Source organism: Microtus oregoni, unplaced genomic scaffold (assembly GCF_018167655.1).
Source record: "Microtus oregoni isolate MIOR12 unplaced genomic scaffold, Mior012 000002F_ref0000024, whole genome shotgun sequence".
NCBI lineage: Eukaryota > Metazoa > Chordata > Mammalia > Rodentia > Cricetidae > Microtus > Microtus oregoni.
This window is the reverse complement of record NW_024543061.1, coordinates 80,603,475-80,621,641: the sequence shown is the minus strand read 5'-3', so window position 1 is coordinate 80,621,641 and position 18,167 is coordinate 80,603,475. Positions and strand designations below refer to the sequence as shown.

Here is an 18,167-nt window from a genome sequence, read left to right as displayed (position 1 = left end):
CTTTCAAAATAAAATATGGCTTATAATATCAGCTAGCCTCAAATCAATCAGAAGCAAAACTCAGGTGGGGATTACACGACCCAATTGGCTCACAGTGGCATCATCATCCATTTGGTAAATGAGCTCAAGAGCTGAATAAATTCTGTCTCTTTTCAAATGTCATCTGTCTCCTCTGAAGCACCTGGGCCAGCTCTAGCACGTCCGTCTCTTTCCACTCTTATCTGACTGCTCGTTAGTGACTTCAACTGCATCTTATCCATACTGCAACAGCAGCACAATCAACCTATATGGAACCGCGTGTTTTCTAAGATCTGAGGAAAGGTTTGTGTAACTGCATGAAAAAACCACCATCCTTGTTTAACTTAGCTCTTCTCGTATTTAGCTTACAGCCTTCCATGTCTCAGCTAAAGGCTATAGAGACTGTCCTCATCCCCCCAGGACATCTGATGGAAGCTCCTTCCTTTCCTTCCCACTCACACAAACTTCAAATCCTACACTAGGCTCTATGATTCTTATGAAACAGACAGAATCAGTTACTTTCAATAAGTGTGCAAGCACACACATTTTAAGGCTTTCATCGATCACAGTCTAGCATTTCTATCCAACATTAGTATAATAACTTTTCAGTTAGCCTCTGTAACAGCTTTTAGAACTAGGTTTACAGTTGAGAAAAATTAATAGACAGGGTAGTCAAGAAATAACTTATGAGCTAATCCCAAAAGGGAAATAATGCAAAAAATTGTTAGTGTTTGGATTCACAAACTGCTTTTCATTTTGTTTTGTGGGTTTTGTTTTTAAAGACCAGATCTCCTGTATCCAAGGCTAGTCCAAAATGCACTGTGTTTCTTAGGCTGGCACTGAACTCCAGATACTTCTTCTTGGGCCTGCCAAGTACTGGAACTACAGGAGTTTGGCACAATATCTAGTTGTCACAAAGTACCCTATGTGCCCACACATATGCACACATTTGTTTGCACATGGATATGCAAATGTGTTTTTCCATAATAAAAACCTTCTACCAAATTCCAGATCTACTCAAGTCAGACTTGCCATATAGTGCAAGTTGACGTAAGTTCGCATCTTTATATCCCTCATCCAAGGCATCTGGGTTGCTCCTTAAAACTCTTCAGTGCTCCAGAACCCACCAGAAGACCCAGACTACTTGATGGGAAGATCCAGATATATGCACTTTAATGGATTTTTCCAGTGATTATTCATTCACACTAGATTCTGTGAATCATGGCAAATACATCAACTTAAAAAGCACAACATAGTGAGGAACCGCGTAAAGGAAGCCAGACGATCTTCTCACGGATTTTGACATCACCTATACACATCTGTGAGTCCTAAGTGTTCACTATTATAAATCATAAACCACCCTTTGCTTCCCTTGGCATGATAGTTCTATGAGAACAAACCACAGCAAGAGAAGCATCAAGGAGGAGAAAAGAATGCCAACATACTGATGCACTCAGAAGGCAGCAAACACTGTCAAGCAGAGTCAGAGATAGAATAAGTTACAGATAAGTGTTGATATTTTTTATTCAGAGACAATGGCCAAACATTGAAGAGCTCTGGGAGTCCTGCTGAGGAGAAGGAGGATTGTAGGAACGGGCGGGGGGTGTGGGGGGTAGAGAGGGTGTCAGGGACATTGAAGGAAAACCCACAGAAACAGCTAAGCTGGCTCACATGAACTCGCAGAGTCTGAACCAACAAGAAGCAAGCTGCATGGGACCAACCTAGGCCCTCTGCATTTATGAGACAGTTGTGTAGCTTGGTCTATTTCTGGGACTCCTGGAATGGGAGCATGGGCTGTCCCTGGTGTTTTGGCTGGCTCTTGGGAACCTAGTCCTTGTGCTGGATTGCCTTGTCCAATTCTGAATACAGGGGGAGGTGCGTGAGCTTGCTGACATTTTTAATCCATTCTAGTCACATGAGAAGTTTAAGTTCATATGAAATTGCCAGCAGGTTCATTTACAAGCCAATGTGCCAAACAAGCTGAAGAACTAAAGAATAAGAATCCTTATCTGGGAAAGTTCACGTCACGAAATCTGACCCACAAGGCAGCACAAGAAGCATGTTTAAAGAGTTAACCACTTAATTTTGATTGTTTTCTTTCTGCCCAAGCAAACTTTAGCATGAGTTATGTGCGCTCATTTTTATGGGCTTGCATTTCTGACTGACACTTTATGTTTGCGATAACTCACTTATCAGTGTTCACTCATATCTTTCTCCAACATTCCCAACCTAATTCTCACGCTTCAAACTCGGCCCAGCTAATAGCTGGAAGAAGTTTCACTGCTCACACATAGAAAATCTAACAATAGTTCTCCGGAGGGGTTTAGAAGATGCAACCCAACTATGATTCAAATAAGAAGGAATGAGGAGACTGTCACAATGAGCTGCCACTGAATAAATTTATTGGGAGGTGTGTCCTGGCTGTCTAGAAAAATAATTCCAGTTACAGGAAATAACAAAACTCTAAGAGTAAGACAGTCACTATTTGAGATAAGACACACACAGCTCATTTACTGTTAGAAGCTTTGCTTCTAAATATTTCATTAAAATATTTAACAAATTCACAGTTGACCTGATTATAATTTGAGGTTGTAAAAAATTTCAGTGTGGAACTAACTTCTAATTTTCCAATGGAAGTCATATTTAGATTTTGTAAAATGTATTCAAAGGACCCCAACATTAAAAGTTGTCCTGAAGAGAAATCAAATCTACTGAGAGAACCGACAGCTACAGAAAGAGAAATCAGTCGCCACTGAACTTTTTCCTAAATAGTCTATTAAGTTTCTCTGAGGGTCATGACAGTCTAAATAACATACTTGAAACAAACGTCCTATTCAATGAAAAGACAAGATTTCTACTGAGTATTAAAACTGAACCAGGAAGATGATCTTTATTTATTGAAATTTTTCTAATTTAGCAAGTTATACTCTACTAAACACCAGGGTGGCAAAGGTATGATTCCTGGGTAAACTTTGTGTTTCTTTGTTCCTTCCTGCCTGCCTGCCTGCCTGCCTGCCTGCCTTTCACTCTTTATAGTTCAGGCTGGTTCCGATCTCATGATTCTCCTACTCCAGCCCCACAACGGCTAGTTTCGCAGGTCTGCACCTCCATGCCTGGCTATAAATGTTTCCTTTCCTTTCCATAAAATGATGTCAGCTGTTGGAGCTGGAGTGACAGATCAGTAGTTAAGAATTCACACTGCTCTTGCTGAGCACTGAGTTCGGTTCCCAGCCCTCATGTCAGGAGGCTGGTCACTGCTTGTAACTGCAGCTCCAGGGTATCCAGTGCAGTCTTCTGGCTTCCCAGGGCACTGATACTCATCTGCACACATATACACATACTACTCAAAAACAAACATTTACACAACAGTGATCTTGAATGTAGATTTGGTGATTTTTCAGTTGTCAATGATCTAGAAATAAAGAAACAAGACACATGTTGAACATGGGATTTCCCACGAGTAAGGGTGCAGGAGAATTCAGCCCTACATGTGACACATCAGAGAAGCCTTTGTAAAACCGTTTTATTTTTACTTTATGTGTGTGAGTGTTAGCCTGAATGTATGAAAGTGTAGCATGTGTGTGCAGTGCCCGTGAAGGCCAGAAAGGGGCGATGGAACCCCTGAAACTGCAGTTACAGCTGTGTGAGGACAGCCGGAAGATTGGGAACTGAATCCAGGTCCCCAGCAAGGGGAGTCAGAATTCTTAACCACTGAGCCATCTTTCCAGGTCCTCAGAAGACATTTTAAGCAGCAGGAAAAAGAAATGCCAACATCACATCAACTCTGTAAATTCCCAGGCGTGTCCATGGTCGCTTTTCTTTGCTTTAAACATTTTAGTCTCTACCCAAGAGGGGATAAATATTTTATTTAACAGACATTTCTTTTCCGTCCACACATCCTGCCAGCTAGCACCTACAAAAAACAAGGCGCTCAGCCAAAATCTTCTAAGGGAAATGTTTATGGGTAAAATGGGGAGGCTGCAAAATTGATTTCTTTTTTAATGAAAACTGTCATGGTCTGAATGTAACTTCTTTCATTCCACGGCTTACAAAGAAACCCCCTATGAAACATACGCCAGTACCTACGCTCTGTCTCCTTCCAAAGCTTAGGGGCACTACTACAGGGACTAGACCCCAAAACACTAACCCCACAATGGAGCTGGGGAAGTGTATTGTTTCTCACATGAACCTGCTATTTTGATCCCATGAAATCCTTTGGATCAAAACAAACAAAAACGCTAGTTTCTCTACCTGTATTCATACCACCTGCAAAAGTAATAAGGACGCCATTGGCTGCACACAGAAGTACACAAACCTGCCAGCAGGCAGTGTCCCCCCACAACCTCTCTGTGAAGCCAGAACTCCCACTGGGTTTATCAACGTGAATTGTGTATGCCTGGAGAGTGGAAATGCCTGGACAGCCTCAGTGTAAATACTCGGTGCTTCGCAATGACGTCAGAGGAGGGAAAAGTTTTATTAAAACCCTATTAACTCCCAACCACAAGCTTCTTGTCTAAAGTCATTCCCGTGTTCTCGAAGTTACCTGTGGAGGAAAGAAAGGCATTCTTTACATTTTTAGATGCCCTTGAGAGGAAAGAATCTATTAAGTAAAAAGAACATGAAATAAAATGGAGAGAGAGGAGCCGGGAGAAGATGAAGGAGAGAGACAGACAGACAGACAGACAGACAGACAGAGAAAATGACTAGGGAAAATTCTAAAACACCAATAAATAGAATTAACTAGGGAAAGTGGGAAAATAGCCAGCTACCTTTAACAGTAAACTCAAATAGCGAATGTCTATTACAGTGCATATTTTGGGGGCACTTCTGTCAAGTCTAAAGTCAGCGTAACTGAAGTGAACCTCATCCACATTACTCCTTCAAATCCAAATTTTCTTATCTGTATGATACGTTTATGTTGTTTTGGGGGTTTTATTAATTATTTCCTGGGTGTTATGTGAGACATCTAGTATCTATTTTTGTTTATTTATTTACTTATTTTGTGGTTTCTCGAGACAGAGTTTCTCTGTGTAACAGCTCTGGCTGTCCTGGCACTTGCTTGGTAGAACCAGAATGGCTTTGGACGCACAGAGATCTGCCTTCCTCTGCCTCCCAAGTGGTGGGACTAAAAGCATGTTACCACCACCACCCAGCTTTTAATCTGCATTGTAAAGGTAAAATAATATGCCTTGACTTACATGGCTATCTGTACCATATTCAGATGAAAATCATCATACACAGAATATGTGCATTACTTTACTTGTATATATCTATATCTGTAGATATAGTTACAAAAAAAGGAAGAAATCAGTCTGTAATCCCCGCCTGCTTCTTGAATTTAGAAAGGGGTTTAAAGACCTAATCTGCGTTTCTAGAGGCCACATTCTGCACCATGCAACTCTCTAGGCTTCCTTATACACACAACGGAGCCCCTGTTCTCCTTCCACTCCCAGGACTAATATCTCCACAAGCAAGGGAATCTTCACAGATACCACTAAAAGATCTGCCACTTTGGCTGCTTCTATTAGAAAGACAGTGTCCCACCCTAAATATATCAGCACTTTTGTTACCAAAGAGTGCACTCTGATCAACCTAGACATGTGATACGGAGGCAGATGCAATCCCTGGCACACAGAAAATCAGGAAAGACAGGCCCACAGTGAACTGTGACACTGTCCTGAATCAAGTACACAGACTCTTCCCTAAAGACTGCAAAGTCTCCCCCAAACTCGAATAACTTGCATTTTCAAATACTGACAAAAACATGAAATGGTTGCCAGCTGCTAGAACGGGATGAAAGGTGCAATCAGAATTATGCCAGAGTCAGAAGCATGGTTTTTAAATGCTGCCATTGGATCTATGTAAATTTTCATTATATGTGAAGATACAACATCAAAATGCATACACGTCATCTGACTGAAAATATATAGCTAACACTGACCAATACGCTGGCCTGAATCACGAGCAGAAAGCTAGGACAAACTGAGAATGCCTTTAGCATTAAACATATGTTGGGATATTTGGCTCAGTACAAGCAAAATAGAATGTAATGTTTTGCCGTTTTCATCTTGACTACATGCTGGGTCAAACGTAGCATTATTATACATTTTATCTCTCCTTTTAGTCTTTTTTATGTAAATACTAGAAAATGCAAGGCTAAATAGGTGTTGTATTTCTACTAAATATTTAAGGCACTCACCTAGGATACTGGCAGGACTATTTTCATCAGAGCCACTGGGTGACACTGTTCTCCACAAAATTGACACAAGCATGGTAATTTCCTGGCAGGGGAAAACGACACATGTACAGAGTGTGTACAGGTCATACATGCACACCCAAGTATGCCCAGGCCTACATGTGTAAATACACATGTACAGGGTGTGTACAGGTCATACATGCACACGCAAGTATGCCCAGACCTACATGTGTAAAAATACACATGTACAGGATGTGTACAGGTCATACATGCACACACAAGTATGCCCAGGCCTACATGTGTAAATACACATGTACAGGGTGTGTACAGGTCATACATGCACACGCAAGTATGCCCAGGCCTACATGTGTAAATACACACAAGCCTGTCACCCAACCAAGTGTATCTCTTCAAAAGCACCCATCGTCTCGGGGTGAAAGACTTGGGAGCTGTGGACTTTCACCACTGTTCGGAACTCACAGCCTTGACAATTCAAAGGGTAAAAAGGCAGCTGGGACAAAATCATCCACGCAGCCATGCAGAAGGACTTTAGTTTGCGGCTTTCCCGAAAGGCCTCTGTCCTTTAAATCACAATGTCCCTCACGTGCTCCTCTAGGATCACAAGTACTTTATTTTTATGACTCTTGGAGGAGACTGGGCAAACTAATTTCGGGGACACACGCAGCTGTTTTCGCTAATGAAGAGGGTTCTACAGCTTCTAAGATCAGTTTTTCTTGGCTTGTGTTTAAAATCCCAAACATCTTTCAATCAATTTTTTTAAAAAAATGGGAAAACAAATAGCTGTAAGCTGCCACTGGAGACGTCGGGCGGGGAGATGAAGATTCCACAGTTAGGCTTTTCAAAGCCATAAACACCTGGGGGTGGGACAAGCTGACAACAGCATACTCTCAATCCGGAGCTGCCTGGTCTTGTCATTTCATTGCAATAATATAAGAACTTTCATGCTAGTTTTACCTCTGACATACAGTCGCCTAAATTGGATTGGCGATCCAGACTTGCTTCCTTAGATAAGACCACAGATGATGTCTGGGTTTGGCACTGTCCACCACCGTCCCTTCCTGAATGTTTCCCAGGGAGCCATCTACTGTCACAGCACTAAGTCTTTCTCAGTTGGGCTACCAAAATATATTTCCTTGACCCTTCTTCTTTGTCCCTACCTCTGAAATCGGACTAGCTCGGTCTGGTAACTACAGCCCAGCCTCAGGTGGAGCATTATTCTACATCATTGGAAATAATTATGAGCTCCATGAACAATCTAAATAGTACATCATAGCCGATGTGCTCTCTTGAACACACAGCATGTCCTGTGTCTAAATAGTCACGCATAGCCAGTGTGTTCTCTTGAATACACTGCATGTCCTATGTTCCATAGCATTTTAGCTTTATTTCAAACCCTACTGCCAACACCCACTAGCTTTCATTCCAAAAGATAGGCTCTACACTTTCAAAGGTAAAACTGCTTCAAATTTAAAACATGGATATTTAACATTTGAGCCCTAAAGATTTTCCATTTATCTAACATTATGGGCATTTTTTACCTAAAAGCAATTTTGCATAGAATTTTAGGAAACAGATGAATGGGCCCTACATCCAAGTTTAAAACCTGATACTATCTATATTCCTTAACCCATTTCTTTCCTTTTTGCTTTTAGAGAGAGGGTCTCACATAACTCAGGATATCTTTTTAACCTTGTAGGCAGTGGAAATTCCTGCTGCCACCTCCCAGCGCTGGGAAGACAGGTATGTGACTCCAAGTATCCTCTAAATGGCTACTCCACATCCCCTGTGATTTTCTCTTCTGCAGGGACCTCATCTCCCCAGTGTTGTTCTAAGCCCCCGAGGGCCAGAGGCAGCTTCTTCTCAGTATGTGTGCAGTTTGGTCCCAAGTGTACAAGATACCGTGTACAAATGTGTTAATGTGACATTTGATGGAACTGAGAGAACTATTTCCTTTTAAAATAGTATTATTATTATATACAAGACAAATAGTATTGACCAATCCACGTTTTCAACAATCATCCACCTGTGAATAACCCACATCAACTTATCTTTTAGTCTTTTACCTATGGTGATCAAATCTGTTTTTATGTTGCAAACAGCGCAAACATACATGCTCAGCCCAAAGTTAAAATAATTCTCAATGGTAGATTTACACCCCCCAAAAAAAAGACAAAAAAAAAATCTTTTCTAGCAAAAAAAAATACTGCCAGTAAAAATATTTTCAACAATAAAAGTCCATAAAGGCAATTGTTTCTTATCTATAGAAAGAAATACAGAGGTATTGGACCATTAATAATCAACAACCTTAACATGCAAATGCAAGAATGCAAAATCTAAAATGTAAGAACACAGAGTTTTGGTGACTCTGGGATTCTTTAGAATTATGTACGAGGACTTCGTCAGACAGAAGTGTGAGGATGTGGAGTGCAGGCACAAGTTGTGGTTTCAATCTGCAGGCAGAGCTTTTAGAAAATATGATTATTAAATGACACACAGAAAAGAGAAAAGAGGAAGACTCCATGACTGAAGAGATCCATAGGAAATAAGAAGCAATGTATCCCGTGGAGTATGGGTAGGCATCTGCCCACAACGCTAAAGAAACATTGCAAATGTTTCAGCTTGTCAATGTCTCTCCAGACACTATGTGATACAATAGTAGCATTGATCCCATATGCTCACAACCAGGCTCTCTGAAAAAAAAAAAAAAAGCAACTTCCACCCTAATCCCCAACAAACTCACTCCCTTAAAGCAATCAAATAAGAGTTTTCAATGAAGTGAACATAAACTCTAGCAAGCTGTGGCCAGCACGAACCATATTAATTGAAGGAATTTTAAAATAGGAGGCTTATTGGCTTGATAAACTCCCCACCTCAATAGAACCTATAAGAAGGATTTCAACATAGAAAGGTCAGTGTGCCCAGAGCTTCGGAGATCCGGGTTCCTGCAGACATAAGTCCCAGAGCTAACTCTCCGCAGAGTTACAACAGATCCACACACACGTCACAACAGATAAAATGCATGTTTCTCATGTCCGTGTCGCTCATCCAGCCCGCCTGTACCCCCTCCCCCTCCCCAGACTTTTCCAGATGTATTTCATACACAGAGTCACTGTTCTGGCTGTTTATTTAATTAACATGACAGCCCGGCACACACTGTTTCTTTCAGCTCTACAGTTAAACTTTTTACACTTTAGACTCAAGACAGAAAGAGTAAAGTGAGTGTTTTCACTCCTCCCAACCTCTGGAAATTTATATAGATTTTCTGACTCTTTCTGTTAGTTAAAATGGTCCTTTGGTATGTTTTAAATATCTGTATTCACAAAGTAAAAAAAAAAATCACAGGAAAACAAAACATTATTTTCCCACCTTTCCCAGGAGGATCAGAAACCCTTGTTTGCCTTTTCAGAGGTTGATATTAAATTTAATTCTGTCACCAAGACATAATCAATATTTCCGTTTATATCATTATAAACTGAGGAATAATACTGAAATATGATAGAAGCCTCAATTTAAAATCCCATGTTTCTTGAACGTACCAATATAAGAAACATAGCAAAATACATTTAGAAATGTACACAGCATTCTATATGTTCAGAAAAATAGAGAATGGCTCTGTGATAGAACACTTGCCTCACACACATGAGGCCCTGGCTATTTTAAATGCTAACGTTCTACTAAGAGGACCAGCAGTATGGCTCAGTGGGAAAAGGCACTTGCCACCAAGCCTAAGGACCAGAGAAAGATTTCAAGAACCCACATGGTGGAAAGGAGGGCTAAGTTCTGCAAGTTATCCTCTGACCCTGTAAACACGTTATAGTGTGTGAATTCTCTCTCTCTCTCTCTCTCTCTCGCTCTCGCTCTCGCTCTCTCTCTCTCGCTCTCTCTCTCTCTCTCTCACACACACACACACATATAATTTAAAAAAAAACTGTCTCCAAAATTATTTGAGAAGAAATAATTATGTGCATTTTCATCTGTACTGATAAGACTATCACGTTTTATTTGATTTTAAGCAATGGCATAAGAAAGCCCACCACATGCCCACCATCCAGTGACCACAAACAGAAACCATTATCTTATCTTCCTTTTTTAATTGTTTGCTGGGGGGGGGGGCTTTAAAATGTCTTTCTCATCCCAGTGATTAACAACTTGGCCCTTGTCTACTACCAAACTTAAATTCCACTGCAAAGACATTCACATAGGCTAACAATTCTCAACTGAGTGCTTAGAGAAACAGCCACAGGAGAGTGTAACTTTTACTTTAGTAAGACAAAGCATATATTTGTATATAGAAGTATTTGTCTACATTTCTGTTTGCCTTTGTGTTTCTCACAAAAATAAAATAGCCATTAGTGTGGCTCAAAGACAACATTCATGGGGAGAGCTGGATGATTTGTATCTTTTTTTTTCCTATGAAACCATACATTTAAAATATTAAATGCTTAGCAGGTAACTAAACTGAAATTAGGTTTGGTTTGGAATCCATTAGAAATTAATGGGTATACTGCTTTCGGTAATTACAGAGAAGTGAGTGTCCAGTAGTTCTACGATGCATAGAGAGAACAGGCATGCCACGAGTATTTTCCTAATATTGAGAGTTGCAGAGCTAACTTCGTGCTGAACATAGCACTTATTAATCAAAATCATCCAGCAAATGCTAGGTGTCCTGCATATTGGAAGTTGGCAGGGGGTCGTAGCAAGGTGGCAAGGCTATCACTGCTGTCAGATGTGAGAATTCTCTTCCAGAGGACACATACACCTTAGCTGACTCCAGTCTGCCGGACTATCAGTCTAAAAAGACACTGACCTAACATCACAGCCTCAGTCTCCAGGATACAGGGCTGGCAAGACTCAACCAGAAAGATGCTGCCCGGGCTCTTCCTTCTCAGAAGACACTTTCTGTAGCCTTCAGACACACCTGGTGCCTCCCTGGCTGACCAAAACCAGACCTGCTTTTCCTTTCTGTGCTACAAATTATCTGTGCTACAACTCAATTCTATATGGGCTATCTTAACAAGAGACTTTATAACTCTAGACTCAGGGGAAGATGGGAGGGAGGAAGGGAGGGAGAGAGGGAGGAAGGGAGAAAGGATGTCAGGCAGGCAGACAGGCTTGCTTTATGTGAATTTTAGCATATATTCTCCAGTGCCCCTTTAGGAAATGAGAACCACTGATAAGAGGGAATTTTCAAGCGGTGGTTACTGTCACCCGCACAGAGAACGTAAGTGCCCCAACTGTCTCACGTTTAAACTCCACAATGAGCAATAGCTAAGTCATTACCTAGGAAGCCTCTGTCCGTGTTCCCTCTCAGTACTATTGGAAACTTACTGGTTGCCTATAAGATCTGCCTTATTCAGAAAAGAACTAACCAGACAGCACTCGGGGAGTGGTAGATGTTCGTTTTACAATTATTTTCACTCTGGACTTCGTCAAGTATGCAAATGATCATGACACCCTTTGCCCTCTTAATCAGAAGTTTGCTTCCTCGTGATAAAAAAGATAAGCCATTTACTGTATGGCTCCTAACCTTTTCACAGAGTTTGACCAACGTATGAGCTGCCACCTCACCCTATCTCATAAGATACTATCCCATGTCAGCCACACCCATTCCCTACAATTATGTTCAGCAACAGCTTTGATGGGTCATATATGAAAACCAGCCTTCAGTGAGCACACTTTCACTCATGCCCTCATTAAAACCTCAAGGGTCCGGGTTGTCGCTGCATGCAAGCCCAGCTCCCTATCACCTTAAGTGAGAGTTTCTTGCTTTAGGTCATCCTTCATCAACACTCATTCAACAAAAATCATTGCCAAAGAAAATAATCAGGATAGATGATTCATGTACACTACGCAAGCAATTAATCAATAAAACCTTTGAAAAATCAAGCTCAATAGACCTTTACAGGATCATTACAGTCCTTCATTTACCAATGGGAAGCAGAGAAAACCCATACAAATCTATGCTCATCAGCAAAGTTGCTCCGTTCACCTGAAGGCCTTCTGATCTCAAATCCACTCTGAGCTCCCTTAATCGGAAATGTCAGAAATTTAATTTTGAGGGCTAAGTGGCATTAATATGGAGTCAAATTACTTCTGATTCAATCCAGATTTTTCCTGTAAATTAGGCTTCAATGTTGGCAAAGATCACATCACATTTCCCTTTAAGTTCAAGAGAAGTGTATTGTTAATGTCTTTTTGATAATCATGTTTTCATTCAGAAAGTTCTCTCTTCTGAACCCATCTGTACTTATACTTTATTCTAATGATCACCAAAAATCTACACAACTAAGCATCAACCAGTGGCCTATGCTCTTCTCTTTGCTCTTTAAACCAAGAAATATTTGTCTCCGCTAAGCAAAAAGTTAAATAAGTACATTTGTTTTAAAGCAAGCACAAGCATGGAATGTTGTCATCCAGTCTGCTACATAAAGTCAAAGAGCCATCCATCTGGGTGATCAACTCCATTTCAGAAACAAACCAGCCACTCACACCATATGGTGACTGATGTTTCTAAGGAACACCTAACCAATTATCCCTAGAATAACCAAAAAAGAAAAGGCTTACTATTATCCTAGGAACAGCCTTTTACCCTGAAAGTACCCTAATAGGATCATGGGTAGGCATGAATTTAAATAGGAAAAGTGTAAATTTCCATTTAGAGTGCAGAATCAGCTTTCTCAATCCTCTACAGCAAGTGTCAGACCTGGCGGAGAGAACTGAGGTGAAAAAAAAAAAAAAAACTCAGGTACAACTTGTGAATAAAATTGTAAACGGTTCTCCTATACCACGCAGGATTGTTATTCTGTGATACCAAAGACATTTGCAACCTCCTGCCCACTCCCCCCAAAGAACTGGTGCACACAACTTCACTCCTAATTCAACTCCCCCATCTCCTCCTTCCTCAAAGATACTTATCAACAGCAATCTTAGAAAGTCTGGATTAATGTTTCCTGCAACCCCTGAGGAAGTCATTTGAATTTCTATCCACTTAGGCTGATAAACGCGCGTGAGAAAGGTTACTTTTCTGAGTGAACAATAAAAGCATAGCTGCCAGTTCTACACCATTCTAAAGTTCACATATAGCCCTCGGGTGTTAAGCCTAAGTTCAGAGTTCAACACACACTCGTGCCTAACAACTACAGTACAGACCCATGCTGGCGGCCATCAGATGCGGCCTCTCCAAAGTCACTGCAAAAGAGAAGCACCTCACTGTCAAGGATGCCTTCTCTGGCTACTGAAACTCTTCTACCTTCTTTTATAAATGTTTACCTAGCACTTGATAAGGAATAAATTTTGTTATTTTACAAAAGACCAAAAATAAAGGAAATACAGTGTTGAAAGACACTTACTTCTAATAAATAATTAAATAAGTGAGCTAATTCCAAAAATTTAGGGAAGGTAGAAATGCTTCACCAAGGGCAGGCACTCACAAGCCAGGTGTAGGAGATTGAAAACATGCCCCAGCTGCGGAAGCCCGCGCACCGCCACTTAGCCACTTAATTTTGTTACTTTTTGCTGTTTTCTGTTGCTCTGGTTGCAAACTACCCCACTAGATAGAGAACTGGGGAGAAAGGAAAAAAAAACCCTACTTTCTTAGTAAGTGTAAAGTTGTACTGTTTGGCAGGCTGACTTCCCCATCGCCTGCACTCCACTCCCTGCACTGTTTCAAGTTTTCCCGGAGCACCCCCAAAGGCGCCGTGCCCCAGCTTACCTGCTCCCTGGGTATGCAGGGCAGGGAGGTCCTCCGGTGCGACTTGCCGCTGCAGCCAGACATCTCGCCGGCCACCACGGAGCTGGACCGCCTCCTCCTCTTCCACCCCGGAATCTCTTCCTTGGTCCTCGCGCTCAGCTGGGACCTAAACCGCTCCCTGGGCGGAGCCGGCCCGGAGCACTGCGGCAGGATCTGCTCGGCGTACCTGGCCAGCAGCAACCCCAACACGGCCGCCAAGTAAGCCAGGTAAGGTCTCCAGGCGACCTTGAACCTCTCCAGGGAAACCAGGGCCACCGTCCGGAGCGCGCTAGTCAAGGCGACCATGAGGACGCCCAGCCTCAGTCTCAGCACCAGCCATGTCGCGCCACCCAGGCAGCTGAGCAGGACCCCCGCGGCGGGCAGTGACAGCAGGCGACCGTCCCCCACGCCCAGAGAGAGCTGCACCAGCGCTTCCCCGGCACAGCAGGCGGCCAACAGCGCGACGGCCAGAGGCAGGCGCACCCCGGCGCGCAGCAGGCACAAGCCCATCCAGAAGAAGGCGCACAGGAGACTGAAGAGCAGCGCGGCCGGCTGCAGCCAAGGGCTGAGCTGCGCGCCGCCCCCGGGAGCACCTCCCCGAGGGCCCGGGAAGACGCCCCCTCGGGCTCCTTCCTCCTCCTCCTCCTCGGCCGCCGCCTCCTGACTCGACTCCAGCTTGCCTCCAACCTCCCCGCTGACCAGCCTCACTAGCAGCGCCAGCAGCACGGACAGGGAGCCCGCGCACAACGCCGAGGAGAGTTGCGGCGAGCGCCGGAGTGGTTGCAGCGCCTGGACTCCCCAACAACCTCGGCAGTCCGAGCTCCACAGAGATGGAGGGGACGCACCCCGACGGTGGTGGTCCCAGCTGGACACCTGGGCAGGACTCGCCCTTCCGAGGCCCTGCTTGGCCCGGTCTTGGGCGGCCTCGCCCGGCACTGCCATGCTGTGAGCTCTGCAGGCAACCCCCTTGCGTCCCACCCGTGCGCCCGCGCCCTTTTAGATCGTACACTCTGAGTGCCTTCTCCCCGATCTCCGCGAAGTTTCAGCGTTGCAGAGAACTCAGGAGTGCGAGCTGAAGACTTCTTCAAGTTGGCATCTAGCAGGATCAGCCTTGGATCTCCCCCCACCCTCTCCCTTTCTCTCTCAGAAATCCTTCGCTCCACCCTCAGCCCAAGTTTATACCCTATGGGGTCTCTTTCGGGATTTTAACACTTGCCCAACACAAATGTTGCTCAGGGACCGCTGATTCTCTGACCATTCCCGGGCTGATCGCGGCCGATCTCCCCTTTCCCGTCATCCCTTCTCTCCCCGCAGCAATCTCAATCTCTCTCTCTCTCTCTCTCTCTCTCTCTCTCTCTCTCTCTCTCTCTCTCTCCTTCTCTCTCTCTCTACCTCTCTCTCCCCTTCCTCTTTCCTCTATCCTCTCCTCCACCCTATCTCTCCCCTCTCTATCTTTCCCTCTCCTCCTCCTTTTTCTCCCCCTCCCGCTTTCCCCTTTCTATCTCTCCCTCTCCTCCCCCTTTATCTCTCCCCCTCTCTACTTGGCCGATCTTCCCCCTTGCTGCCACAGGACACAGACTTCGTTTCACAGAGGTAGGAAGCGGAGCCTCCCAGCCTTTCTGTGTCCAGTTCATGGCAAAGAGTAAGGGGCAAAGAAAAAAAAAAATAGAAAAGGAAGCTGAGACGTAGTGTCGAAGTTACCAAGTTCCACCGGAAAGAACCAGTCTGTGAGCGGCTGCAACAGTAAGGATGGAGGGAGAGCAGGAGCTGGTATGGAGGGGGATGGGGGAGGAGGAAAGGGAGATTGTTAGCTTGGCTTTCTTTAAAAAACCATTTTTTCTTTCTTTTTGATGCACGGTGGCTGATGTTTTTGCTGAGGAAAAAAGAGCAGAGACTAGTGCTTAAAACTCTCAAAGATCCCACTGGCTCTTAAGGCAACTCCGTAGGTGAGAGGGCTCAGGATCCAGGGGCGCAGTTCTGGGAGGGACCACCCCTTTCCTAGAGATGGTCCCTCCCAGTTAAAGGGGGGAGGTGACAGGTCGGTGCTGGGTCTGTGGCTGGCGGCTGGCCCTGAGGGGTGAAAGCCAGCATGCTTGATTCTGTCATAGAAAAATGACACTTCTGTATGAGTGATTTAACAGGCGAAGATCCTGAGGATAGCTGGAACCCATTTCGGTGGCTTTTTCATTCTGGTGCTGCTCCAGTGGAAGGTCGGTTCCTAGTAGAGAAGCCACGCCCCATCTTTCAAAGTTACATTTTGATTATTTTGTATGCCAGTGTGAGTGTGTATGAGAGATTACAGGAAGAATTGTGGGAGTCACCTCCTTTCCAGGGTCTGAAGAACCGACCTTTTTTTCAGATATTCTGGGGTCTTTAGACTTGGTGGCAAACAGTACCTGCTGCCACTGAGCCATCCTGAGGAACAGTCTCAGAGTCATGTAGTGCACAAAGCCATTTAAGAAAAAAGATACAGACAGAAAACAGAGAGAGAAAGGGTTAAACAAACAAACAAAAAGATTAGGGGATGGAGAGACGAAGAAGCAATTACAAGCATCTTCTGCTCTTTCAGAGAACCCAAGGAGGAGTTCCCAGCGCCCCACATCAGGTGGCTCAGAACCACTGTATTTAACTCCAGCTCCAGGGCATTCTATGCCCTCTTCTGGACTTCACAGCCTCCTGCACTCACATGTGCTCATTCACATATAACTTTTAAAAAAATTAAGTAATTTCAAAAATCCACCTGGAAGTTGGTGGCACATGCAACCCCAAGATCATGAGTGCTGGAGACAGGAAGAATGCTCTGATGTAGAAGCCAGCCTGGGCTACAACGCAATCTTGAAAAGAAAAGCAAAAGCATACCCCCAGCTCCAGCGCAAAAGTATCATAAGTCAGCAGTTGTTGACTGCGTGTGGTAAAATTACACCATTTGCTGATTAAGAAATTAAGAATGATTGCAGAACTAGAAAGTCCCACTAGTCAAACACCCCCACAATGAGCGAAACCCCTTGCTTATCAATGATTACGTGGTCATAGGCCACAGTATTTGGAAAAAAAAAACATGTTAACTTTTTTGGCAGTTTATGAAAAAAGAATTACCAGTTTGTTCAGCAGATTCAAAATGATGCTGCTGTGTTCTGGATTTAAAAAAAAAAAAAAACAAAGTCCACTCTTACTCAGGTTGCCTAGGTGTCATTTGGCTTTCACAAATAATAATAAACTGATTTTGTCTCAATTATCTTGCTGCCCCAGGTTAGAGTGTGTTTATAGCCTGGAGTACTTGGATAATTAGCTCAAAATGCCACTGTGTTTTGTGTGTAGAGATGAAGCAATAAAATATGCCAAGAGGAGAGAGATGAGATAAAATGGATTCATGGGGGCAGTGGGAAAACGTAGCTTAGGTTGTACATTTCTTTTTATGAGAAGCAGCCTACTGCAGTCCCAGCTGGGCACTCACAAAGCATAAATGAACAGGAGGGGTGCGACCTGCGAGCCAGCTCCTCTCTGTCACATGTCCAGAACTGCGCCACTGGCCAGGAGCATGCGTTGGGCAGCCTGTCAGTGACAGCAATACCATCTGTCTATTAAAGAAAACAGGAGTAGTGATGCCTTCGCCAAAGACAAATGAGCCCCCTAGCATGCACACACACTTCCCTAAGTTTCCATCCTATCCATGATTCATATGCCAGAGCCTTCCTGGAATGCTTGAAAGTAAAAAAAAAAAAAAAAAAAAAAAAAAAAAAAAGTGCTGCCTCTTGACATGGGAGTGCACATCAAATCATAACACTGGGCTCATGTTGATAGATTTAGAAAGAAAAAAATCTGAGTAGGGGATGAAAGAGTATTTCCATTTTCTCTATCTTCTTCCTCCACATGCATCTCAGGTTTTTCAGGAGAAATAATGGCATGTGATCATCAAAACAGAACTCTTACAAGACTGACAGTGGACATTGTTTAGAAGCTGTCATACATGAACTGGTGAGATCTCAATGGGTAAACCCACTTGCTGTGCTAAGCCCCAATGACTTGAGCTAAATCCCAGGAGCTACTTAAAGGTGGAAATAAAGACCCAACTCCACCAAGTTGTCTCTGATGGCCACAAATGCACTTGACAGATGAATGGGTACACATGAGTCTCCCTTTCAAACGGCAATAATTAGTAATAATAAGAAAGTATCATAATAAAATACTTGCCATTTTCTAACA

General features: G+C 43.4%; 1 protein-coding gene across 2 annotated transcripts in view; it reads right to left on the bottom strand.

Annotated features, from left to right (window-relative positions):
- Positions 1 to 15,100, bottom strand: part of Pde3a (phosphodiesterase 3A) — a 296,863-nt gene extending 281,763 nt beyond the window's left edge. The window contains exon 1 of one of the 2 annotated variants that reach the window (XR_005973556.1): positions 13,947 to 15,100. Coding sequence is in view for 1 of the 2 variants with exons in the window: in XM_041644061.1 (XP_041499995.1) it covers positions 13,947 to 14,906 (960 nt within the window). In the remaining variant the exon portion in view is untranslated. The remainder of the gene's footprint in view (positions 1 to 13,946) is intronic. The other variant, XM_041644061.1, reaches the window with a different exon arrangement.
- Between the last annotated feature and the right edge of the window lie 3,067 nt (positions 15,101 to 18,167).